Source organism: Callospermophilus lateralis, chromosome 15, assembly GCF_048772815.1.
Source record: "Callospermophilus lateralis isolate mCalLat2 chromosome 15, mCalLat2.hap1, whole genome shotgun sequence".
NCBI classification, from domain to species: Eukaryota; Metazoa; Chordata; class Mammalia; order Rodentia; family Sciuridae; genus Callospermophilus; species Callospermophilus lateralis.
Window position 1 is genome coordinate 69,210,599 of NC_135319.1, and position 25,342 is coordinate 69,235,940.

The following is a 25,342-nucleotide window of genomic DNA, read 5'->3' on the forward strand; positions in this document are numbered from 1 at the left end:
CAAGCTTGAAACAGTCAGTACCACAGGTGATACCCCACACCCAGCTATGAGGTGAGTGCTAAACGGCCTAATGATCTTGTCCTTCCTGACACATTTTTCAACCATGCCTCGGTAAGTTGGCACTCCTTGGTGTGTGAAGGGGTCTTTAGACACAGTCCTGCCACTGCCCATCAGTTTGGCCCATGGACAATGTCAGTGTTGTCTTTGATTATTTGAAGTACTCCTTTGGCATGTGTATGAATTTTGAAACTTGCAAGAGCATCATTGCCTTTCCTGTGGGCTGCTCAGGAGGAGCAGGAGCAGCAGGCAGCTGACCATGTGCCTATGTTGTATCTGGTTTCTTTTGCCCATCTACTATCATTTGCAAGTCATTGCCATCTCTAAACTTTTTATGCTTCTATAAATTTTGAGCAGGCCACAGGCAGCACCCAGGAGCTAGGGCAGGGGAGAGGTGGCAGGTGGACATGTAGCATTCAGTCCCTGGTTTCTTCACTGCAGACCTGTGAGCTTCAGGGCATAAATCCTCCTCATTCACACATGATGCTCCTCTATTTTCCTAGTGTTTTTAATACTGAAAATTTCAAATTGATGCCAGGATCCTCTGTTATCTCTACTTTAAACTTGGTTTCATTGTAGCTTCTGCCTAAGCAAAAGCAAGGAGCCATGGAAGGCTGTTTCCCTAATCCCTTATTCAGCAGCTATAATGGGATCCAGGAAAGGGCACTGTGGGCTGCATGTTTGACCTCTGTCATAAGTGCCAAATACTCAGAAAGAACTTGGTCCCTTGAACTGGTAGGATGTGCAAACCATCCTTTGTCTGCATGCTGAAAATGGTTCTTCCAAGTAAGCAGACTCCCTGAGACCAACCAGCAGTATCCACATTACCCAAAAGTCTTTGAAAGCAAGCAGGAGCCCATGGGAGGAAGTACACCTTTCTTTTCCTGGTGGCCCTGTGCATCAATTATGAACTCCTAGTATTTGCTTGTGCATCTCTGGGAACTATTCACCATCAGTTCATTTGAGAGCTGGCTCATGTTGCTTTGATCTAAATTCTACTACTGGGGCTGGGGATGTGGCTCAAGCAGTAGCGCGCTCGCCTGGCATGCGTGCGGCCCGGGTTCGATCCTCAGCACCACATACAAACAAAGATGTTGTGGCCGCCGAAAACTAAAAAAAATAAAAATAAAAAATAAATTCTACTACTAACTAGCTGTGTGCCTAAACAAATCACTTAAATTCTCTGTTTCTCTCTGATCTTGGTATTGGGGATTGAACCCAGGGACCACTACATGGAGCTTTGTCCCCATCCCTTCTTATTTTTTATTTTGAGTCAGGGTCTCACCAAATTGATGAGACTGGCTTGAATTTGGAATGTGCCTTGCTCTGGGTCTTACTTATTTCTTTTTACTTATAAAGTAAGTAGGATGGAGGCTGGGGATGTGGCTCAAGCGGTAGCGCGCTCGCCTGGCATGCGTGCGGCCCGGGTTCGATCCTCAGCACCACATACAAACAAAGATGTTGTGTCTGCTGAAAAACTAAAAAAAAAAATAAAAATAAAAATTCTCTTTCTTAAAAAAAAAAAAAAAGTAAGTAGGATGGACTAGTGAAGGCATGAGGTGTCTGTTTTCAGCTCTTGGCTTAGGTGAGGGCCTCTGGGCAGGCAGTGAAGAAGGAGGCAGAGGCATGGGCACAAGTTGTCCCCTGAACAAACCAGGACCCACATGCCCATTGCTCCCTGCCTAAAGCTTATAGAGCTGTTGCCCTGCTCAGAATCCCCAGCTTTGCCCCGGCTGATGGTAGCACAAAAAGAGAGCAAAAAGTGATCGATGGAAAGAGGCCACCTGTGACTGGTCCCAAGTAAAAAGGGAACTTATGCTTCCTCTAGATAGACTCCCTGGCCATTTTGAAGCCCTGGTCAAGGGACAGGCAGACAGGAAAGTGCAGCCTCTTCTTGAGTTACTAAGTCATAAGGAGATTTATTTGGCCTGTATGGCTCTTTGCAGGCAATGTTGCTAAAGCCTCTCAGATGACCTTTGATCCAAGCCCAGCATCACAGAACTATGTTTTACCAGAAAATCCAGAGTTGTTTTGAGTACATCTCTTCCTTGAGGCCATTTGGAAAGTGTTTGAACTCAGCTTTGCCAAGGCCTGCACAGAGGGCCTGTAGGAAATCTGCAAATGGTCACTGCCCTCCAGGACCCCATTTCAGTCTAAGGAGTGGAAAAGAAACTTCATCCAGAGCCCTTGGCCAAACAAGTTTGCCAGCAGCTAGGACAGTCCTTATGCTCTACGGTGAGCACCCCCTCTAGCTGTTGAAAAGGAGAACTGCAGGTGTGCTTCCCCCACCTTCACCCCTTTAATACCCATGCCACTGACAGTCTTCCACCCTGCCTGTAGCAGTGACTGGGAGGTTCTTCTTGGAGTGTCAGGGAGAAGAGGAGGGATTGTATCTTTGCTCATGGAGTAAGGTTCTGTCTTTGCTTTATCAGCTCTGTGGGCCAGCATGTGGTAGACAGAGTTGGGGCTCTGAAAGAGGTGTGAAGGCCGTTAGATTGAAAGGTTAATGGTAGAGAAGCTTCCCTGGCTTCATCCCCAGGAGGAATCCAGTGTCTGGCAAAGCCCATTATCTATAACCAGAGCAGAACAAGGTCAGATAATTTGCTCTTAATAGCAGCTGTCCATGCTCAGCACCTACATAGGCTCAGTACTTACTATAAGAGTGGTAGCTGGGAGGGTAGTAGTGACATTGGGCCATAGTTCTCTGAAGGAACTCTGGGTCTTTGGTTCTTTTCAAGCAGGAGAGAGTTGACAAAGGCATTGAAACAGATGGCTCCAACCTGAGCGGTGTGAGTGCCAAGTGTGCCTGGGATGATTTGAGCCGACCCCCCGAGGACGATGAAGATAGCCGGAGCATCTGCATCGGCACACAGCCCCGACGGCTCTCTGGGAAAGGTAGGAGTGTCCACCCTGCCTTCCCTCTTTGGTTTCATGTTGGATTTTCAGGCTCTCTAGGATAGGTTTTCAACTCAACAGCCTACTCAATGGATTATTTCCAGCCTGATTTAAACAGCTAGTGAAGTCTTCCATCAAGGGGGAATTAGAGAAGCTTAATTTCCTGTATGTACTTCAAATGCACCACCAGTGGGATCTATTGTGTTTTTTTATTTACCTCTTGCAATCTGAGGTCATAGAGGTGAGTGGAAGCCACAGAACAGTTACAGGAAGTTCACAGTCCACCCAAGCACAAGAGAACAAGCGTAGGCCACCCACAGAATTGACAAAAGGCCCAGATCTGGCCTGAAGGCCATGCCAGACCTGGGGATCACTGTCTTCAGGCCCACCCAGGCTTTTGAAGACAGAAGCCTGAATGTGAGGCCAGCTCTCAGTGACTACACACCACTGTCCTACACAGGCAGTCTAAGGGGCTACAGCAGGGCACCCTGGACCCACTGCTTTCCTGGTGAGGTCTTGAGGAGGAGGATGTGGTTGTATTGTTAAAAGCTCCCTATGCTGGTGTTGGCCGTAGAAACAGTTGTGGTTTTTAGCAAAGGGCATCTCCAAAGGAAATTTGACCACTTACATATACATATGCAACTTTTTTGTCTATTTCCTTTCTCAATCTCTTCATCTTTTTTTTTTTTTTTTTAATACGTTGTCTTTTTTTTGTTTTTGTTTTGGTGCTGGGGATTAAACCCAGGGCCTTGTGCATGTGAGACAAGCACTGTACCAGCTGAGCTATATTTCCAGCCCTCTAAGTTGTCTATAACACTGAATAAAATATCTATATATGAGACTTATTTATTCTTGGGTGCTAGAGATGGAATCCAGGGCCTTGTGCATGCTAAGCATGTGCTCTATCACTGACCTATACCCCCAGCTCCTATATATATATGAGATTCATAGAAGTTTTTGTCTTTCTCAAAAGAGAAAATTTAGTCACAAACATTTGACACTGCATTTCCATCCTGTTTGTTCTAATGATGTGTCAAGCCCATTCAAATACTACAATCATTTTATTGCATTTGACAAAAGAAGTGATTTAAGAAGGGATTCATATTCTCATCCACAATTTTAATCATTATTGGCTGTGTGTGTGTGTGTGTGTGTGTGTGTGAGAGAGAGAGAGAGAGAGAGACCAGGAATTAAACACAGGGGTGCTTAACCACCAAACCACAGCCTTTTTTTTTTTTTTTTTTTTTTTGAGACAGGGCTCTCTAAGTTGCTCAGAGCCTCCCTAATTGCTGAGGCTGGCTTTGAACTTGCGATCCTCCTGCCTCAGCTTCCCAAGCTACTGGGATTACAGGTTGTGCCACCACTGCCAGCATTTTTTTAATTGTAAAGGTAATCCATGCCACAGTAACAGGTCAAACAGAAAAGTCAGTAATCCTGTCCTCCCGTTCTTAAGTCTACCCTTTGAGCAACCAATTCTAATTTCCTCTTTTTGAATTGTTTACAGTGTACAGAGGTAAATTTTATATCATATGTGGGATGAAACTAGTAAACTTCACCTCAAAGACCATTAAAGCACCTTACAGAGAAATAATTACACCAAAGAACTCCTTTCTCACTCACCATCCTTGCTAGCTCCATGGAGAGGCAGAGTTCCCTGGGATAGGCCAAGGTGGGAAGATGATCTCAGTAGCTTACTGACCCAGACCAAAGGCAAAGGGGCAGCAGAGCCAGACCACTCAAAACCCAAAAGCAAGTGTAGAAGGTGCCTGCCAGTTCATAGCAGGATCCTTACAGCCTTTGCCAGCATCTATTCTAACACGCAGAATCCCTGATGATCTGGAACAGTGGCAAAGGCCTTGACAGTCAGTCACTGTCTGCAGCCATGTTAAAGGTAAACTTCAGGCCTAAGTTGCAGGAAGAAAAAGAACAATGATGAGTGCCTTCTGGAGTCAGAGAGTACTTCTTGTCTTCTACAAGATTGGCACTTCTCAAACCCAGAGCTTCTTGAGAGCATGATGCCTCATCTGCCCCCTCTCCTCACAATCTGCCCTCACTCAGCTCTCACATCTAGATGCACAGAGTAGGCTCAGGACTGGCTAGCATGGTGGCCTTCCCCCAGTATGTCTGTTGAACTAGGTTTCAGGGCCTGGGTGGGGGTTGCTGGAAATTCAAAGGCTACTTAGGATATTTAATGATTTGGTTGCAGACACAGAGCAGATCCGAGAGACCCTGAGGAGAGGACTCGAGATCAACAGCAAACCTGTCCTTCCACCGATCAACCCCCAGATCAACCCTCAGCGGCCGAATGGCCTCACCCATGACCGGACCCCGTAAGTTCCCAATGTTCCAAGGCTGGGACAAGAGGGTAGTTTTGTCCAGAGGGACTGTCCCTGTGGATTGTATGAGAGAACAATGTCCATAACCCTTGCTGGGTGAGTTCAGGGCCTCTAGATTTAAGGGCAGGCATGGTCTAGAGCACATAGATCTGTGGGTCATAGGTAAAGGCCTCAAAGGGGACCCAGTGGACCAGGAATATAAACAGCTGTAAATATTTATATGGGCTGTGTGAATAGACAGGAGGCCAGGTTGGGGCAAAATCTGACTTGGGGCCTCTCAGCCTTATTGGAGCCCATTGTGCTGAGCACAGTCCCCTTCTTATCTCAGCCTCAGCCAGAGTTGCCCTTCCTTCCTTCCTGGAGCCTGGTCTCCGGCTGATAGCTGCAACCCTGGGGACCTCCCTGTCTGGCTACCCCCATACTAGATGCCTGCTACTGAGGCACTTCTTCCTGCCTGCTTCCCTAGGCCCTAGGGAAAGGAAGGGAAATCCTTTGTAGGCCTCTGCTGTCTTTGTAGGCCTCTGCCCTATAGCCCTTGGGGGAGACTGAGGCCACCCCAGGGGTCAACTTCCTTCCCACCAACCCCTCTTCCTCTGATAGGGGACAAGTGGTGGGCAGGGCTAGAGCACCCCTTTCTGCCCTTAGTCCTACCAGCAACTCTAGGGAATTGCTGCTGGCAGGGGATGCCTGGGACTTGGCAGCTTGGAGCAGGAACCTTGCCTGCCAGAGAGGAAATTGCTGTGCCTTGAGCTAAAAAGGATGTCAACTAATTCTGAAAGATTAGGATGATCTACCTGTCTTCTAAGAAGTCTGAATTACACACTTGCTTTGTGGCAAACTCAGGGCCAAAGGGGGTCATCCAGGGTACACAGGATCTTCCTTGTGGCAGTGGGGTGCATGAATGAAACAGTGAACATCTTGGGGGAGGTACCAGGGATTGAAACCAGGAGGGACTGCTTAACCACTGAGCCAGCCACATCCCCAGCCTTTTCATAATTTTTTATTTTGAGACAGGGTCTCACTAAGTTGCTTATGGCCTTGCTTGCTAAAGTTGCTGAGGCTGGTCTTGATCTTGTGATCTTCTCATCTCAACCTCCCGCATCACTGGAATTACAGGCATGTAACACTGTGCCCAACTAAAAATGAACTTTTAACAGTATGAAACCGACAGTAAATCAATTTGTTGGAAATGGCTGCTGCTCTGTAGTATAGCTCCAGTTGCTGATCCGTGATCCCCAGAAATGGTAGTGATGCAGTATATTACAGAAAAGTCGGTCAGAAGTTGGGCATGGTGGCCCATCTCAGCTGTTGAAGAGGATGAGGCAAGAGGATTTTAAATTCAAAGGCCAACCTAAGAAACTTAGTTAGACCCTATCTCAAAATAAAATTCCAAAAAGGGCTGGGGACATAGGTAAGTTGTAGAGCACTTGCCTAGCATGTGCAAGGCCCTGCATTTAATCCCTAATACCACAAAAACAAAAAAGAAGAAGGAGGAGAAGGAGAAGGAGAAGGAGAAGAAGAAGGAGAAGGAGAAGAAGAAGAGACAGTATGACCTGGCATAGTTAGGGAAAGTATCTTGGAGAAGGACCATGATATCTCATCCTAGAATCATTCAAGCAAGGGAAACTGCTGAAAGGAATGGAATAAGGGGAGGCCTGGCCAGCTAAGGTTAAGACTACATTCTAGGAGTGGATTGTGGAGTACGAAGAGTTACTTGGGTACCAACATGGCTCACCTGGTAAACTTGCCATCCAGAAGCCATCCAGAAGAGTTGATCTCTTTGGCAAGGGCCTAGAGAGGTCTTCACTGCCACCTCAGAGTGACTTTCAACTGTAGCCAGTGTGTTTCTCCAGCCTGAAGTAGCTGGCTTTGGGGCACCAGGATCTTCTTCTGGTGGCAGCAGATGGCCAAGCTGGGTTGCGAGGCATCTGGAAGCTCTCTGCCTGTAGTCTGGACCCTATCCCAGAGCCATACTCCTTCCTGTGTCCTTAGCTTGGCTTCTTGTTAAAGGCCTTCTTGGCACTGTTGGGGAGCCAGAGGTACTAGTAGACTTAAAATCTCAAGAAAATTACCTATAACCTGGTGACTGTCAGTGCAGATGGCCCTCATGCCTCCAGAAGGCCAGAGTCAGAGGGCAGGGGCTCCTACCAACATGCACACCCACTTGCCCCTCCTTACTACCAGGACAAGCCTGAGATCTTGCTCCCTGTCTTGAGAGTACTTTCAGCTATTGTACCCCAAGATACTTCAAAGAGGCACAGGCTCTGGGTTCCTATAGATACCCCATGACTGGGCAGTGGAGCAGTGGTTTGGGCACAAGACAGAGGCTACAGCCTCCACCCCTTAGCCTCAGATGGCTCACATACAGAAGTGGGTGGGAATAGATCAGAGGTGCCAGTCCTCTGGGATCATCTCCCCTTTATGCAGCTCAAGTGTGCTCAGTCAGGTCCCCAGAGTGCCAGACTTTGCCATCTGGAGAGAATCAGAATGTGTGCTCTGAGGTTCTTGGTGCTCATTACAATTTGTTAGCAGCCAGTTGAATGATGGTTCCTCCTCCTTTGCCAAGGCCATTCTCCAGTACACCCTTGAGTCTCTCAAACTTTGGCTCCCTGTTGTCTCAGGATCAATGGTGACAGACTCAGTTCAGATTAGCAAGCATGAGTGTAATATCTGTGCTGCCCACTCTGGGACCTGACCCTGTTTCAGACACACCACATGGATTGCAATAGAGAAAGCTGACCCAAAATGTGCTGGCACCAGGATTTGCTCCTCTCCCTGTGGGGAAGCAGCTAGCATGGGCCTTATTTTGTCTGGTATCTGATTTCCCCTTAGTCAGGATTTCTGGGCTGGAGAACTCTGATACATGGTCTTGGTGGGTCTGTGTATGGTCTGAGGAGGGCACAGAGCTAGATCAGAGGTTCAGAACAGCTGATCAAGCCTAGGCATCAGCACCTAGGTCCTGGCCTACTTGGGGGAGTCAGGTGCTTGTTCTTTTCACACCTCCATAGCAGCTAACACTTCTATAGAACTTATTCTGAGCCAGATAATATTATAAGGACTTTATAACCATATTAATTTAATTTATCTTCCTAGCTACTCTATAGAGTAGATAGTCTTATACATCTCCCTTTTATAGATGAGAAAACTGAAATGTAGGGAAGTTAATAAGTAATTTGTTTAAGGTTAGAAGAGGTTAGAGCTCAGGGCAGGTCTGTCAGACATAAAAACAAATGTGAGCCAGGCACAATGACACACACCTGTAATCCCAGCAGCTCAGGAGGCTGAGACAGGAGGTTCAAAGCCAGCCTCAGCAAAAGCAAGGCACTGAGCAACTCAGTGAGCCCTGTGTCTAAATAAAATACAAAATAGGGATGGGGATGTGGCTCTGTTGTTGAGTGCCCCTGAGTTCAATCCCCAAAACCAAAAAAAAAAACAAAAAAACAATGGATGTGTTCATTCTCAGGGACCCCATAAAGAACACAGAATCAGTGTCTCTGAGATAACAATGACCTTCACTGGTAGGACTCCTGTAACTAGTTGTAGCATGAATATGAACCTTTCACATGACACTGAGGACAAAGCTAAGCCCCATGTTAAAAGCTTACTGTGCTTACTTAACTCCAGGGATGACATACCATGAACCCCAGTGATTCTAAATCCCAGAAATAATGAACTCTGAATTAACTGTCTCATTTATAGCAGAATTACTTTTTGATATGAGACCTTGTTTTCTTCAAGTTCAAACACAAGTACAACCCTTTCTCTGTCCCTGCACTGCCTCAGTACTAGGGGATTTCTTTCTTTCTGGAGGCCTTATTTCTTGCTTCCCAGAAAGGAAGGCCCCTCTGGGTAACCTGCCCCTCTCCCACTCACTATTTCCAGCCCTCCTCCAACTGCCTTCCCAGAAGGAGTCTCCTTGGCCCTCTTTAGGGCTTCTTTAGCATTTCACAACCCTTGCATTCCAGCCATGAAATTTTTATCTGGCTTTCCCCAAGATGATCAATTGAGAAAAGTCTCCTTCGGCTTGCTGGCGCCTCCCTTCCCACTGCCTGCTTGGGTGAGTTTGGGAAGCATAGGAAGCAATCCCTTTGTGCCACTTAAGGACAGCCTGCCCTAGAACTGTGCCTGCGGATATTTGTAGGGATCTGGGATGGGGGGTTCCTGGGCATCCTCTTTGTCTGAAGTGGCTGGTAAGCTAGAGTCTGACTTAGCTTTCAGCCTCTTCACAATGACTGGGGCCCAGGATGGTGTGTATGATCAGGTGCTACTTAGGGAGATTTACTTTTCTATAAACTGTTCCTGGGATGCTAGGAACCTGTATCAGTATTCTAGAATCTCTTCTTCCCTTGGCCAGTGGATTTACTGTCTGAGGTAGAGGGACCTTTAAGAAGCTCTCTGGGTCACCTACCAGAGAAGGACAGGGCTCCTGTGTATACACACAAGTGTTGGAAGGGGAAGGCTTCTGACCATTGGAGGAATACTTTGTAGTTGGGGCACCTCTAAGACTGCTTTCTTTTCTGTCTTTTTCCTTCTTTTTTAAGATTTATTTTATTTTTTATTCTTCTTCTTTCCTTAATTTCCTGGAAAATTCAGGTTTTGTAGCATGAGTTCTCCTGTTGTGACATTCGCATCTACAACACCACCCCCAATACACACATGCACACGTACATACACTTATTTTCTAATTTATTTTATTTTATTTTTCCTGGAGTGCTAGGGATCAAATCCAGGGTCTTCTGCATTCTAGGCAAGTGCTCTGCCGCTGAGCTACATCCCCAATCCTCTCCATTTTTGTAAGCATATCTGCTCCTACCTGTTTGAACTTTTGGATGGGGTGACTTTGCCACCTCTAATTCCTGTCTTGAATAGCTTGTAACCTGACCAGGGAATCATCGTTTAGAGGATATTGTGATTTGTTTTGCTCAACTTATTAGCTCCATGAAGATTAACTAGGAGAAGAACATATCTTGTTTGCACCTACCCTACCAATTAATTTAGATGAAAGAAGGTGAGTTTCCATCTGGGAAGATCACAAGGCTATTGTGGTGCCATTCACACGCAAAGCAGTGTGGGGTGACCTTACTTTCAGCCTCTCATGTCTGTGCAGGGCCAGCTTGGAGCCTGCTCTGTCACGTTGGCTTCCCTCACCACTCTCATGTTGGGGAAGTACATTTGTTTGCACTGGAAAGAAAGCCCAGAAAGAAACAGCCTTTCACTCAGGGCCCTGGCCAGGATCCTCAGGGCTGATAGGATGAAGGGCCCAAGCCTCTTTTCTGCCTGCTTCCTGGATTAGTGTTCAATGCTTTGCCTCTCTCACTGTGATCCAGGTTGTCACACTAAGTTCCTTTACATGCCTTTCTCAGAAATATACATTTGAAAGGGTAGAACAAGGGGCTGTAGCAAATCCAGCACAATTCAGTTTCTATTTAAACTCCACTCTTTGCTCTACTTCCCCAAAGATGAAGCCACGGCTGGCCGTTGTTAACACCTTGTCTTCACTGCCCTCACTGGCACTTTAAATTCTCAGTACAAATGCTACATCCCCCTTCCTCAACTTGCACAATCATGAGTATTTTTATCACTCATCCCTGATCCTCAATGTCACCCAACACTTCAGCTGTGAGTCACTTCTGCATGGAAGGGAAAGGGAAGGCTCAAAGGTAAGAGCTGGAGAAAGGAAATGACTCAGTGTCTTAGAAAAAGGAAAGCCAAGGACTCTGACTAAAACTGGCTTGCTCAGGCTAGGCCTGGGTAAAGGCCCATGGTGCCCAGAGAGACTAATGGTTGATTAGGGAATCCCCAATCCTTATACACATTTTATCCACCCTGATTTCTTCATCCCCACTCTGTTCCACCATTCCATTTTCATGTTCCATCTGTGGGATGTTCCTACAGAGAATATTATACCTTATCATTTGGTTATTATTACTTATTGATAACCCTTTATAGCCTTTTATTTCTAATATTCTAAAAGAGTATGATTAGATAATACAGTCTCATGCTTAACAGTTACTCTGGAGGTGAACTGGTCCCCTCACCCTCTACCCGACACCCTCACTCTTTACCAATCATGCCCTGAAGAGAGATCTACACGTGGTTCTTTCTCTGAAAAGTTCAGAGCTTTTGTCAGCAATCAGAAAGCAAGAGGAGCGATTTCTCAGAAAAGAAGCAGAAGCCAGATGTTGGTTGGGTCTCTGCCAGCCAAATTCACCTCATTTGGGGGTAGTTGCCAAGACTGATGCCCTGGTTGCTGTTCCCCAGTGTCCTCAAGGAGAAGACCCCAAGTTGTGTGGCCAGTGCAGATATCATGATTGTCACAGGACTAGGACCATAGCTAAAAAGAGTTTCAGTGGTTCAACTCCTCTCCTTTCTACCCCCTGCCATTGATAGAATACAGCTGGTATCCTTTAGGTTAATGTGGCAAAATTAAGACCTTTCCGTTTGAAGGAACCAGAACAGGGAGGAAGTATGTATAAGGCTCTGCCAATCTGTAAAGTGTCAGTAGAGTCATTAGGGCATATACTATAAACAATACAGTACTAGAATTCAGGATTCTATCCTTACACTGGAAGGAGAGGGTATGCTAAGGTATGTTAGTCACTTTATGCAGTGAGAAGTATAAATATAGAATGTGTTATATAGACAGGTGGGAAAGACTAAATAAATTTTATTTAGATCTATTCCTGGATTGCTGAGGTGTGCCTCTAAACCACACCATAAACCACCCCCTTGGTGCTTCCAATACAGAAAGAATCCTGAGCTGGACAGGTTCTTGTGACTGAGTGTGCAGTTTTTATTGCCCATTACCACGTGTGAAGTTCTGTATTGTGAGCTGCTGTTGTCCCCACTTCTCAGATTATAACACGGAGGCTTATGTTTTATAACTTATCTAGAATCTAACCACTAGGAATAAGTGTCAGCCAGAATTTGAACCTCAGGTTGTTTGCCTTTAGATCCAGGCCTCTTCACCACTGTGTACTGCCTATAAAAAAGGATAAAAGTGGAGGAGGTGCTTGTCAATCCACAGGAAAAAATAACTGGAAAGGGGGCCCTGGAAGTCTACCTGTGTGCAGAGGGAAACAGTTATTTTGGTTTGCTTGGAAACCCGTGGAGGTGGCAGGTCAGTGGAGACCATCTGGCTGAGAAAAGTGTACTCAAAAGTAAAATGAAATCTGCTAGAATATACACTCCATCAAAATGAGTGAGGCAGACAGAGAGTGTAGGAAAGGGGGTCCAACATGAGAAGGAGACGGGGAGTCACAGGGTGAAGGTAAAGATTCCAGATAATGGCTGAGCAGCAAGAACCGAAGGCAACCAACTCAGATTGGAGTCGATTGGAAGGATCCTCATGAGAAATGGCTTTAAGATAGAACTGATAAATATTTGTTGTATTTGAATGTCTTGGGAGGACATCTGTAGACCATTGGTATATTAATCTTAATTGAACTGGTGGTAAATACATAGAAAACTAAGATAGTTTGCCTAGGGATTTAGTTCAGTTCAGTGGTAGAGCACTTACCTAGCATATGCAAGGCCTTGGGTTCAATCCCCAGGACTGCAAGAGGAATACAATAAAAAGAAAGAAAAGAAAACTAAGACAGTTATTAAATCCAAGGTAATCGATATGTTAGAAGAATAATTGTAGTATACTACATGGTTCACCTATAAATACGATTGATATAGTGGTAATAATGTGAACACTTAATACAGATCCACACAAACTTGCAAGGTAGTTGTCTTGGGAAGATGGAAACAAAGGAGGGTGGGATAAGAAAGAGCAAAATCTTGTCTTTTAGGGGAGTTTGGTGAGTTTATGAAAAGAGGGGTTCTCTGGTTAAGGTTGGAAAATGTTGGCTTACACAAAAGGAAACCAATTCATTTTCCTTTTGTAAACCTTCAAAATGTTTGGAGTTCACCAACATTTTGCGAACCTCTAATCTGAGGTGAGCATATTGCTTCCAGCCTTTGTCATATCTGTTTTGTTGTTGTTTTGTTTTATTTTGTTTTTTAGAAACTTCTCTGAGAATTCCATAGAATGCCCTTTGAGAAACTATCTCCCAGGAAGGAAGTTCTGTTCAGAGTTCAGGGAGTGAACTATTCAATGCAGCTCAGTGGTAGAGCCCTTGCCAAATATGCCTGAGTAGGATCTTGGTTCCATCCCCAGCACTACAGAGGAATTGGACTGGGCGTAGTGGGTGGCGCATATCTCTATTCCCAGCATTTTGGGAGGCTGAGGCAGGAGGATCATGAGTTCAAAACCAGCCTCGTGGGGCTGGTGTTGTGGCTCAGTGGTAGAGCGTCTGTCTAGCACCTGTGAGGCACTGGGTTCGATCCTCAGCACCACATAAAAATAAATAAATAAATGTCTTTAAACTACAACTAAAAAAAAAAAAAAAAACCAGCCTTGTCAAAAATGAGGCGCTAAGCAACTCAGACCCTGTCTTTAAAATAAAATACAAAAAAGGGCTAGAGATGTGGCTCAGTGGTTGAGTGCCCCTGAGTTCAATTCCCAGTATCCGCCCCCCACCCCGTGTCCCCCCCCAAAAAAGAGGAATTGGGATGTTCAGGGAAGAGAGCTATGCCTTTATGGGCTGAAGCCCCAGAAGAAAGGATAACTCATAAAGTATGGAAGTGTGGGAGGTTCTCTCTCTCTCTTTCTTTTTCTTTCTTTCTTTCTTTTTTTTTTTTTTGTTGTTGTTGTTGTACTAGGAATTGAACCCAGAGACTCTTAACCATTGAGTTACATCCCCATTCACTTTTTAAAATTTTATTTTGACACAGGGTCTCACTAAATTCCTGAGGCTTGCCTCAAACTTAAGATCCTACTGCATCAGCCTCCATGCCACTGGGATTACAGAAATGCACCACTGTGCCAGGCAGGAAGATAAAAGTTTCTTAAGGAGAATATAGCAACATTTTGGCTGGCATCAGAAAGACATGGGTTTTATCTCATCTTTTTTTTTTTGCTCATTGCATGACCTTGAGCTAGTTATTTAAGTCTTGGATTTTCAGTGTCTTCATCTGTAAAATGAGAAATGTAACACCTATTAATTGGGTTATGAAGATTAAAGGAAGCGAAATATATGAAGGGTTTACTAGGGGACCCAGCACTATTGTTTGTGCTTAATAAAAGGTATCACTTGATATTATTGTTGTGAATAGTTCCCTGAAAACTAAAAGGAGGCATAAGACCTCCAGGGACCAGTACAGGTATTTAGAGAATTCTTCTCACAACTCAGAATTTGGGAAGAGTTTGAACAATAGCTGGAAGGAGAGTTATGTTATGCCAGCACAGATAAAAAGAACAGGGTCAAAAAAAAAAAAAAAAAAAAAAAAAAGCTGAAACTCAAGAACTGAGTCCTGCTAAAAAGTACTATGAAGGCTGATGCAGTGACACATGTCTATAATCCCAGCAATTTGGGAGACTGAGACAGGAGGATCACAACTGGAGACCAGCCTCACCAATTTAGTGAGAGCCTGTCTCAAAATTAAAAAAAGAAAGAAAGAAATTAAAAAGGGCTGGGATTGTAACTCAATGGTAGAAAGCCCCTGGGTTCAATCTCTATTATAGACAAAAACAAAGGGCTTTAGTTTTGTGTGACTCTTTGGAGAAGACCTCATGGTTTGGATAGAGTAATGCTAATCAGTGTCAGAGAGAAGTAAATTTTACTTGAATTGTGTAATGCTGCCACCTCAACACAATGATTGTCAGCCTAGGAAGGGTCACAGCAGTGACAAAAGGATGGAAGCTGTGCATTCAGATCTCCTGGTCCACAAGGATTTTAGGAAAATTGGAAGTGGAAGTAAAGAGACTGGTGTTCATATCTTTTGCTTTTTCTCTTTCTTTCTTTCTTACTTACCTACTTATTTATGGTACTAGGGATTGAATCATGAAGTAAACACCACCACTGAACTACATCCGCAGCCCTGACTGATTGATTAATTGATAGATACTGGAAATTGAACCCAAGGACACTTTAACACTAAACTACAACCCCAGTCCTTTCTGTTTTGAGACAGGGTCTCACTAAGTTGCTGAGGCTGGCCTTGAACTTGAGATCCTCCTACCTCAGCCTCCCAAGTAGCTGGGATTACAGGTATGTGCTCCCATGCCCAGCTGGTATCAGTAATTCTGAGGGAATTGGGGAGAGGAGAGTTGGCAACCTGGAAGCAACCAAAAGTTTCAGGATGACAAGAGCATCTTGCACTCTCCAGACTAGTGAGCTTGGTGCAGTTCTCATGAAAATTCTGCACTAGATGATTCAGCAAGGAGCTTCAGACATTTTGGGAACAGTGAGCCCTGAGAATCAGAAAATAAGGCTTTGGGAAGTGCTTACCTGCCTGGAAGACAGAAGAAGTCCTTTGGATTCACATACACAGGGTTTAGAAAGACACCTTGAGAACGCTCTGACATCATTATTGAAGGGAAAGTGAGGAACGAGAGATGGGTAAGCGAGAAGTGAAAAACAGACCAGGCAGCGATACACATAAGAGTTTATTTGTCAGAGATAACAAATAAAGGCACATCTCTCTATAGCAGAGAAAGGCAAAACAGGCTTGGGTTCCAGGACTTTTATGGGGCAGGCTCAGAAATCAGAGCCAGGTGGGTCCTAATGCAGGTAGTCGGGGGTTGTGTTGATATGAGGGAGTGGTGAGCCTTTCTCAGAAAGGCCCTTGGGCAGGAAAGTGAAACTTTTTCCTTAAAATGGTGGCTGTCACTTAAGATGACCATCCAGATGCTAAGCAACAACCTTAAAATTATGAGCAACAGGGGCTGGGGATGTGGCTCAAGCGGTAGCGCGCTCGCCTGCCATGCGTGCGGCCCGGGTTCGATCCTCAGCACCACATACAAACAGAGATGTTGTGTCCGCCAAATACTAAAAAATAAATATTAAAAAAAAAATTCTCTCTCTCTCTCTCTCTCTCTCTCTCTCACTCTCTCTCACTCTCTCTTTAAAAAAAAAAAAAAAAAAATTATGAGCAACACAGAAGTGTCCAGAGAGCATCCAGGAGGGTGAGAGACTGGTAATGGGAAGGTTGGGTTGATTTATAATTGGTTGGATGAGGATACCCAAAGAGTAATGATGTCAGTCTGTCAGGCTGTCTGCCAGCCCTGGCCTGTTTACTATTTAATCAAAGCCTAGGAAGAGAACATCGATGGCAAGTTTATCAGTTTTGTCAGTAATGTGAAGTCAGGAAAGAATGCCAATATGATGGATGCCAGAGTCAGGTTTAGAATTATCTGAACTGCTTGCAACCCTAGCCAAATAACAGAGTTCTACTCTTAGCTGCAAATAATCAACAGTACATAGTAGCTGGGGGAGAAAAGGTCTAAGGGCAACCCATGGGAGAAAGCCTGAGGGAGATTTCATTGACTGAGGGAGTGCAATATGAGTTGGTAGTTTGATGAGGTTTCAAAGAATAGACAATTTGATGACAGTTTTAATAGAAATAAAGTGTCCCAAACAAGAGTGCCCAGGGCCTCTGTGATCTGTTCTGGTCAGACCACATACTGTATTTATTTCCACACACCACACTTCACTTCCAGACATGACACTCTAGCTTTGACAAGCTAAAATGAATCCAAGGGAGGGTGACTTGAATGGATGGAGGATTTCAGAACCTTGTCAAGAAATGTAGTAGAAAGTTGGGGCCACAGATCCTAGAAAAAGAAACTGTTGATGGGATGTGAGAGCAGCCTTGGGGATTCAAAAGGCTGTCATGGAAAGATGGATTAAACTACTGGGCAACTTGAAGGCCAGTGGTTTGAGAATTGCAGAGAGGCAGACTGTGCCCCGTAGAAACAAGATGGCTGAACCAGCTCCTCCTTCAGTGAAACAAAGGCACAAGGGGTCTTGTTGGCCTATAGTTAGCCTTCCAGAAGCACTAATGGCCTATAGTGTCCACTCCAGGAGTCAGGAGCCTTTTCAGGCCCCATCTCTCCTAAGCTCAGGGAAATTGACCTAGCTTGTGACAGTTGGACTGAGTCCTGGAGAAAGGCAAACAAGTTCCTATAAGTTGTGGACATTCTGGCAGGAGGAGCAGAGAGACTTGAGAGGCAGTCAGCTATATTTTGAGGACCTCCCATATCCCAGGCACTATCCAAGGACTTACAGGAGTCATCTCACTTAATCAATATGATGACTCTACTGTTATTTACTCCCATCAAAGATAACAAATCTTGGGCTGGGAATATAGCTCAGTTGGTACAGTGCTTGCCTCACATGCACAAGGCCATGGGTTCAGTCCCCAGCACCACACACACACAAAAAAATCTTAGAGAAAGGTTCAGTCAGTTACCCAAGGACTCAAATCCAGAACATAAGCACCAGTGGGTCTGGGTCATGCCATCTCAGGAGCCCCTCCCTCTCTCTTCCGCCCCCAAAGCTCTGCCTTCTCCTCTACTGGGAACTCAGGGAGAAAACAGCCCAGCTGAAAAATTAGGCCATGCTGCCGAGCACACTACTTATTTTTTTATGACTAAGATTAAGCTGACAACCATGCAAAACATTGCAAACCTGTGTCGGCTGCAGATTTAATACCTCACCCAGCCCACACAAATAATTCATGCTTCTGCATCGATGTCCAGAAAAAACAAATCAGCAAAAAGCTGGGCTCCTGCGTGTGTATAGAGCAGCCGCATTTTCATTGAAGCAGCGTGCCGGAAATACCCAAGCTCCAGGACTGCAGATCTGGCGTTTTGCAATTTTTTTTTCCTTTTAAAAGATTAAAGTACGGTTTTTCAAATGATTGAAGGTTGGTGGGAGGTGTAAATGTGGGCACTTGTCACATTAATTCTTCAGATGATTAAGTTCTTTTCCATTTCTTTAAAGCTGTTTGCAGTTGGGTTTGATGTCCTCGTTCCGGGTGAGTGTGTTGTGGCAGTAACCAAGGTGACTTTAGCTGACTTTCAACAATTTATTTTTCCCTCCAGCTTGAGATGTCTCTAGCCCTGTGTGTTGTTGATTCTTCTCCCACCAGCCCTCTTTCACCTCCCATTGCTGTTTCTCAGCACTTTTGCCTGTGGGCCCTGCCCTAGGGCTAGGCCTCAGCCCCTCTGCAGAATGAGCATGGTGGTGCCCCTGGATATAAGAACCTGTCAGATAGCACAGTCACACCCCAGTTTTTCCACTTAAACTCACTCTGTGGGGCTAGGGAGAATGCTTACCCATCATGCACAGGGTCCTAGGTTTAATCCCCAAAACCATAAAAGATAAAAATAAAGGATTAAACTCCCTATGTGAAACTCAGGCTTGTCACCTCAACTCATCTGTAAAAGGGTTAACAGAACCTGCCTTAGGGAGTAAACCTATGGCACAGACAAAGTACCCAGCAGATTGGGGGAGCTGCTGTTGTTTCCTGCCTTCTGTTCTTTGAACCCAGAGGGCACCGGTGTCACCTCTGAGCCCATCTGTAGTGCCTGACTGAGTTGATGTATTTAGTGTTACTCTCCTCAAAAGGGAGGTGTAGCGGCTCTGGTGGAGGGAAAGAGTTAGTTGGTCAGAAGTCCAGGGTTCCCAAGTTGGCCTGTCATAGACCAGCTCTGTTGCCTTGGATGCCTTGCTGTCCCTTTTTTGAAAAGGAAAGAGATAGATTAAACAATCTTGAGTTTCCTTCCAGTCCTGAAATACCATGACCCTCTTGTTCATTGCTTTTGTCTCCTTCACAGGTCTTAAAAAAGCTCTTGCCAAGGGGAAAGGCCATTTCAAGTGGCTTTGGGAAGCCAGAGGAAGTGATGGCTTTTGTGAAAGAGCAGTCAAATCTGGGGAAGGATCCTCACATAGAAGGAGAAGACTCAGGAGGGAGCAATTCTAAGCACTGCCTCAGCAGGGCCCTTGCTCTCTAGTGCTGGCCTCACACCCTTGCCCCCAGGAGGACTCTGCCTTTGGCGTCTCATTGGCTGCAGGCCCCAGGGCTCAGCCTCCAGTGTGTGAGGAGATCAGGCCTGGCCTCTCCCTCTCTTCAGAGGCTGTCTAGCCCAGACATCCTGGGTGGCTCCTGCCTGCTGCTTGAATGATAAATAACTGGAGCTTCTCACCAAGTACTTTGATGGACACTTGGGGAATTGTTTTGAGATTCACAGCCCAAACCAGAATCCGGCCTTTTGAATGGGATCAGTGGGTGACCCTCATTTCCTGCTGAGGCAGATTTGAAAGGTTGTCAGTAGGGGCAGCTAAATTTGAAAGAGCAAATCTTGGAATGCAAAGAGACCTGGTGGCCTAGCAGTGGGACAAGCTGTTGGTAGGGAGCTGCACAGAGGGAGAATGAGCAGCAGTGATAGCTTACTGGGGTTGGCCACAGGGGTCCTTGAAGCTTACCAGGGTAGGGGTCCAAGCCTACACAGTGGGCAGCCAAGCCTAGTGGCCTGAGTCCCAAGAGCCCAGCTCCCACCCCTCAGTGAGGTTTGTGTTCCTGATTAAATGAAGAAAATATGTGTCACTTCAGTGCCTGGCCATTAGTAGGAATAGACATGCTCACAGTCTTTTCAGGGTCAGCTGGATGGAAGCTCTTGGAGCCAGATCTTGGGGAGCTCTCCATGTCAGCCTTGGGAACAAGGGGTCTCAGGCCCCCAGCAGGAGAGAGGGCTCCCTACTGATCTCACAGATTAAAACAAAACCCTGTGGCATAAACTTTAGAGTATTGTTGGGCAATGATACAGGCTGTAGAAACAGATCTACCTGAGACAGATGCCAACTCCACCCCCATTACTGGCTGTGCAACCTGGGGCAAGTTACTTAACTTCCCTGGTCCTAGTTTCTTATCTGTAAGAGAGAGATGATAATAGTGCCCACCTCATGGGAGTATCACAAGGAGTAGCCAGTTAGTGGAAGTACTTGGCACAGTGACTGGCACTTGGCAAGCACAGATTGAAGGGTGGCTGCTATAATTGTATCAGGCACCATGATTCGTATTAATCAGCAACGTAGCCAGAAACTCCCATCTTGCTCCTCCCTGTGGTTTTCACCATGTACTAAACCTGTTCCCATGCTTGTTTCACAGGAGCCGCAAAGACAGCCTGGAAAGTGACAGCTCCACGACCATTATTCCCCACGAGCTCATCCGCACACGACAACTTGAGAGTGTACATCTGAAATTCAACCAGGAGTCAGGAGCTCTCATTCCTCTCTGCCTAAGGTGAGCCAAGATTGTTCCACATGGAGCCACCCCCTCTCCTCCGACACCCAACCTGGCTTTGGGGCCACTTCAGAGCCTCCCAAATCTCTCTCCCCCAACATGCGTCCCACCCTCAGGGGGGGCCTGGTACCACTTCACCTCCATCCCTCAAGACCTATGCTTGCTGTTTTACCCAGCAAGGCCCCTGTAGGAAGCCCGCCAGCATACCTGACCAGAGTCTGGGAACAGGGAGGGAGGAAAACTGCTCAGGCAGATCTTGGACCTATATGTGATCCTGGGGACTCCAAACCAGCCATCAATCCCCATGTCACTGGGTCATTCTCCCTATGGAAACCTCTAGGCAGTTTAGGTTGTAAGAAGTCTGCAAGCAGTGAGGGCCAGTTGGTCACATAAATTGTCCCTAGAGGAAGGCTCTCTTCTGTATTTCAGCGTAGAGCAGGGGCAGGCTCCAATGAGCAAAGGACTATGGCCAAAGCCTCAAGCAATCTCTGGCTGCTTGGTTGACAGATCATTCTCATTAGCAAGTTTCAGAGTCTGAGAATCCACAGGGAATAGGTGCTGAAGAACTCTCCTTTATCCAGGAATTGTTCTTCAGCCTTGCCCCCTTTAGGGAGTTTTAGTAACTAAGGGAGTCTCAGATTCCCCCTGCCATCCCACAAGCCTGGGGTCAGGGATGACTGAGTCACCAGTGGCATTGGGTTGCCAGGGGGAGGATTCTGGTGGGTTCTTCCTGCTTGCTGCCTTTCCCATGAAAAACTCTCAGTTCTTCATACCCAATGACCAGCCCAGCAGACTCCTTGAGAGACCAGGAAGCCCAGCTGTGTCTCTTCTGCTGCCGTTCAGATCAGAAACCCAGTCTTGTAGCCAGAAGTCAGCTGATTATGTTGAGCTGAATCTCTTACAGCTGGCCTCATCTGCAGTCCTCTGGCCTTCCACCCTCACTTTGCTAGCAGGAGAGGCAACAAGAATCACTCTAACTTGGAGGACAGTGACAAGGAAGAAGGGGTTGCATGGTTTGGATCCTCCCCACTATCCCTGGAGCCTGGGGAAAGAATTTGGAGGGTGGTCAACCTTGGCCAGCCACCCTGGGCAGCAGGGCAAAGACTGCTTGATCAGAGTGAACAGGACCCGACAGGGCCCACTGCCAGATTCCCAATAATTTCCTCCTCAGCTATTTCTTTGGTACAGGCTTAAGGCCTATACCTGGTGGAGGGTTAATGTAAGGCAGCCTGAGAGAGTAAAGAGCAGGTGTTGCTTCCCTTGCTGACTAGCATCTTTGCCCCCTAAGTTGTCACTGCCTCCCCTTCCCCCTGTATATTTCCAGATGGGGATTAAGGGTAACTTCTTGTGGCTCCCTCAGAGTGACCCCATTTGGCTTCATTAATCAATCAATCAATCAACAAATAAATAAATAAATAAATATGTGCTTGTTGCCTTTAAACCAGCTGTTTAAATGTTACAGGAAAGCCCAGGAGCAGGTGGAAAATTCTGCCCTGGGCACTGAATTATCTTTCTTACTGGGAAGGCCTGATACCACTTCACCTCCATCCCTCAAGCAAAGGAGGACATGACTCCCTCTTCATTCTGGGTATAACCCTGGGCATATTGCTCACTTTCCTCTCTAGCCTCACCATTCCCACCAGTATGTGAGGGAGTTGGAATCTATCACCGCTGAGGCCCTTTGAACTCTGATCTAGAGTTGTCTCTGCTGGTTGAGCACTTCAGGAAGAAGGCTTTATAGAACTGGTGAAGGAGGCTTCTCTTTGAAGGTGCTATGATGAGCGGTTTGGTTATGGTCCCCTGTTGGTGGGCAGGTGGGCCATCAGGAGGGCGTTTGTCAGGCATCCCTACCCCAGAAAGCATAGCCTCATCGTCCCAGAACTTTGATCAAGACTGCTATGCTTCAGGCTGTTTCTAGGCCCAGCTCCTCATTGTCTCCATGTTCCCATCCCCAGGGGCAGGCTCCTGCATGGACGGCACTTTACATATAAAAGTATCACAGGTGATATGGCCATCACATTTGTCTCCACTGGAGTAGAAGGTGCCTTTGCCACTGAGGAGCATCCTTACGCAGCTCATGGACCCTGGTTACAAGTGAGAAGGCTTTTTTCTTCTCCCTATCTTCTTCTCGTAGGCTATTTCCTTGGCTACCTGCCCTCCCCTCCCTTGGCCGCTCTTCCTAAGCAGCTGGTTATAAGATGCCTCTTGGATTCAGGGCCTGAGGCCTTTGTGTGGTCATGAGTGTGGATGCTGCTGCCCATCTCAGCAGCTGCAGGGGCACTTCCTAGCCTCCTATGAGACACAAGTGATCACTCTCCAGGCCCTGGCCATTGGTGATTCTGGTTCCTATGGAAATCCAGGTGTGAGGAATATGACTTCCCCTACCCTGGGCAAGATTAAAGTACGGGAAACCAAGAGTGAAGCAAGATGAAGGACATATGGAAGTCACTCTCAGCAGTTATATGAAAATCTTATGAGAATTCATGGGAAGTAGGGCTGAAGTTGTGGCTCAGCAGTAGAGCGCTCGCCTAGCATGTGTAAAGCCCTGGGTTCAATTCTCAGCACCACATAAAAATGAATAAATAAAATAAAGGTATTGTGTCCAACCATAACTAAAAATAAATAAATAAATATTAAAAAAAAAAAAAAAAAAAAAAGAATTCATAGGGAGTGGTTATCTGTGCCCAGACTTGGGCCTGGGATGGGCAGGCCAGAGTCTCCTCCCATCAGTCAACTTTCCTGTTTCTCCTGTGGAAACACAGTTTGAACAGAAACCTGCTGGCTTGTCCAGAGTGCTTATTCTTCTTTGCTCTTCTGGATGAAGGAAAATTTAAGAGCTGATACCTAGCAGGGTGGTGGGGCTAACTAAGAGTCATCAGCCTTCTTCCAGCATCCACTCTGACCAGGTCTCTAAGAGGTATTGTGTCTGGTGCTTCACACTCCTTTTTAGGCTTTGTTTGCTGTGGGGATAGTGGTGGGGTGAATACTTTCCCTTGTCTTTCTCAGGAATATCAAGAAAAGGAGTTTTGGGGCTAAGGAGTGGCAGAGTACTTGCCTAGCATGCCGGAAGCCCTGAGTTCAATCCCCCAGCACTGCCAAAAAATTAAAAATATGGAAAGGGATCTGACCCTAATCTAAAAGGTGCCCAAAACTTGTTTGTAGTGTGTTAGAGAGAACATGGGGGAATTACAGTAGATAGGAAGAGAATTTTGCTGGGTTTTTTGGGTTTAACCCAGCTGGGGGTCTGTAATATTCTTAATATGGGCATGTTTTTATCCACGTGTGTCTGCAGAATTCCTCCTCCTTCAGGCTTGCCCCCACCCCCATCACCAAAATCCTAACCTTTAATTAAAACAAACAGCAAACAAAGGACACCAACCGTACTCCCTAGACTTAGCTGAGGTAGAAGTGGAAGCTAGTGCTTTAGGGATATTGTGTTCCATAAATTATCTTGCCTTTTTCCACTGTTGTTATTACATTGTTTCATAACAAAATTACTTTGAACCATAAAGTTATAAATACATTTTAAAAGTCCCACTTGGTAACATTAGATTTCTGTCCATGTGGTGTTGATAGTTACTGTAGCAAAAGCTCTGAAGTGTAACATTTGAAATTAGCCCAGCACAAGTGGAAAAGGCTTCCTGCTACCCCCACGCCCCACCCCCACCCATGTCCCAGGCTGCCACTGGTGCCTCTGCTGAGAGCAGGAGGGAACAGGCCTGTTCTCTGGGCAGAGCTGGTAGCTGGTAAGTTGAGAGGTGGGGCCCATGCAGGAGACCCAACCCCTGAGAGTTCATAGTTTGTCATTCCAACAGATGATGTCATGCTGGCAGGTCTTGACAGAAGTGTTCTCATAGTGCATGTGCCTGTATTGAAGGTTTTAGATATTTTGTTTGGGGAAAATAGAGTCTGGGGTCTCTCCAAACCCAAGAAGAAAGTCCACCCAGTTTGTTTGGTATCCTCAAAACTTAACTTGCCCTTGTTCTGCCATCCCCCCCTCAGAATGTCTTCTTGCCCTGAGAACTAAGCTGGTCAGCCTCTCTAGTTTTTCGGCAGCCCAGGAAGCTTGATCCCCAAAGGACTCTGCAGGTGACCACAAGACCCCTCAGTCATCATAGAAAGCTTTCCAGGCCCCACCTAACTCCAAAGCCTCTGATCCCCTGCCTGTTGGCATTCCCACTCCCAACACCACAACCCCCTCACTCCCTGGCAGCCCCTCAGTGAGCCTGGACTCTCAGCACCCGCTGACTCCCAGCACATGGTCCCCTCTTGTGGGCTGTTGCCTGGGGAACCGGGAAGCGGTGGGAACGAGCTGCTGGCCTCGGCATGTTTCAATAAAGTTGCTGTGCTGGGAGCTGCTTAATCAAAGGCCTGTGTTATGGGCTCATTAGTGTGGTCCACCACAGGCCAGCTCACAGGAGAGCTCCTGGGAAGGCTGGCTGAGGCCCCACTCCCGAGGCACGCACCCTTGATCACCAAGGGGTTTCTCAGGCCCTTTGCAAGGAGCCCTGGGAAACCCTCCGACCCTGCCCCCAGCCAGCCGGATTCTCAGCAGTGGAGCCAACACCCACACCAGCCCTCCTCCCCTCCCGGCAAGCAGTCAGCATTTTCTGTGTCTGACTGCCAGCCCACTTTCCCCTTTAGGGTCTTGCCTTGTGGTCACAGGCAGCTATCTAGCTTGTGGGAATCTGGGCTTGTAATGACTTGTGGGCCTCTCAGGGGTCTATCTTCCCAGGAGTCCAAAGCCTTCTGGAGCCCTGGAGTTAGACTTTCAGTCACAGGTGAGGCCACCAAGGGCCCCAGGACCTCCAGGGGGAGGGAGACCCCAGCTCAGAGGCCTGCCCTTGCTCCTTGCAGGCATTTCTCACTTATGTTCCCAGAGTTTGGGGTGTCTCCATGGGTCTTGTATGCCCAGGCCT

At 46.5% G+C, this 25,342-nt stretch overlaps 1 protein-coding gene across 9 annotated transcripts in view; it reads left to right on the top strand.

Moving 5' to 3' along the window:
• The window catches only part of Sufu (SUFU negative regulator of hedgehog signaling), a 111,883-nt gene that overhangs the window by 74,291 nt on the left and 12,250 nt on the right, over window positions 1-25,342 (top strand). For 6 of the 9 annotated variants that reach the window (XR_013088780.1, XR_013088779.1, XM_076834420.1 and 3 more), the window contains exons 7-10: window positions 2,796-2,952; window positions 5,159-5,282; window positions 20,289-20,423; window positions 22,379-22,517. Coding sequence is in view for 6 of the 9 variants with exons in the window: in XM_076834420.1 (XP_076690535.1) it covers window positions 2,796-2,952; window positions 5,159-5,282; window positions 20,289-20,423; window positions 22,379-22,517 (555 nt within the window). In the remaining 3 variants the exon portion in view is untranslated. Of the gene's footprint in view, window positions 1-2,795; window positions 2,953-5,158; window positions 5,283-20,288; window positions 20,424-22,378; window positions 22,518-22,783; window positions 23,024-25,342 lie in introns of those variants that run through there. The other 3 variants (XM_076834421.1, XM_076834417.1, XR_013088781.1) reach the window with 3 other exon arrangements.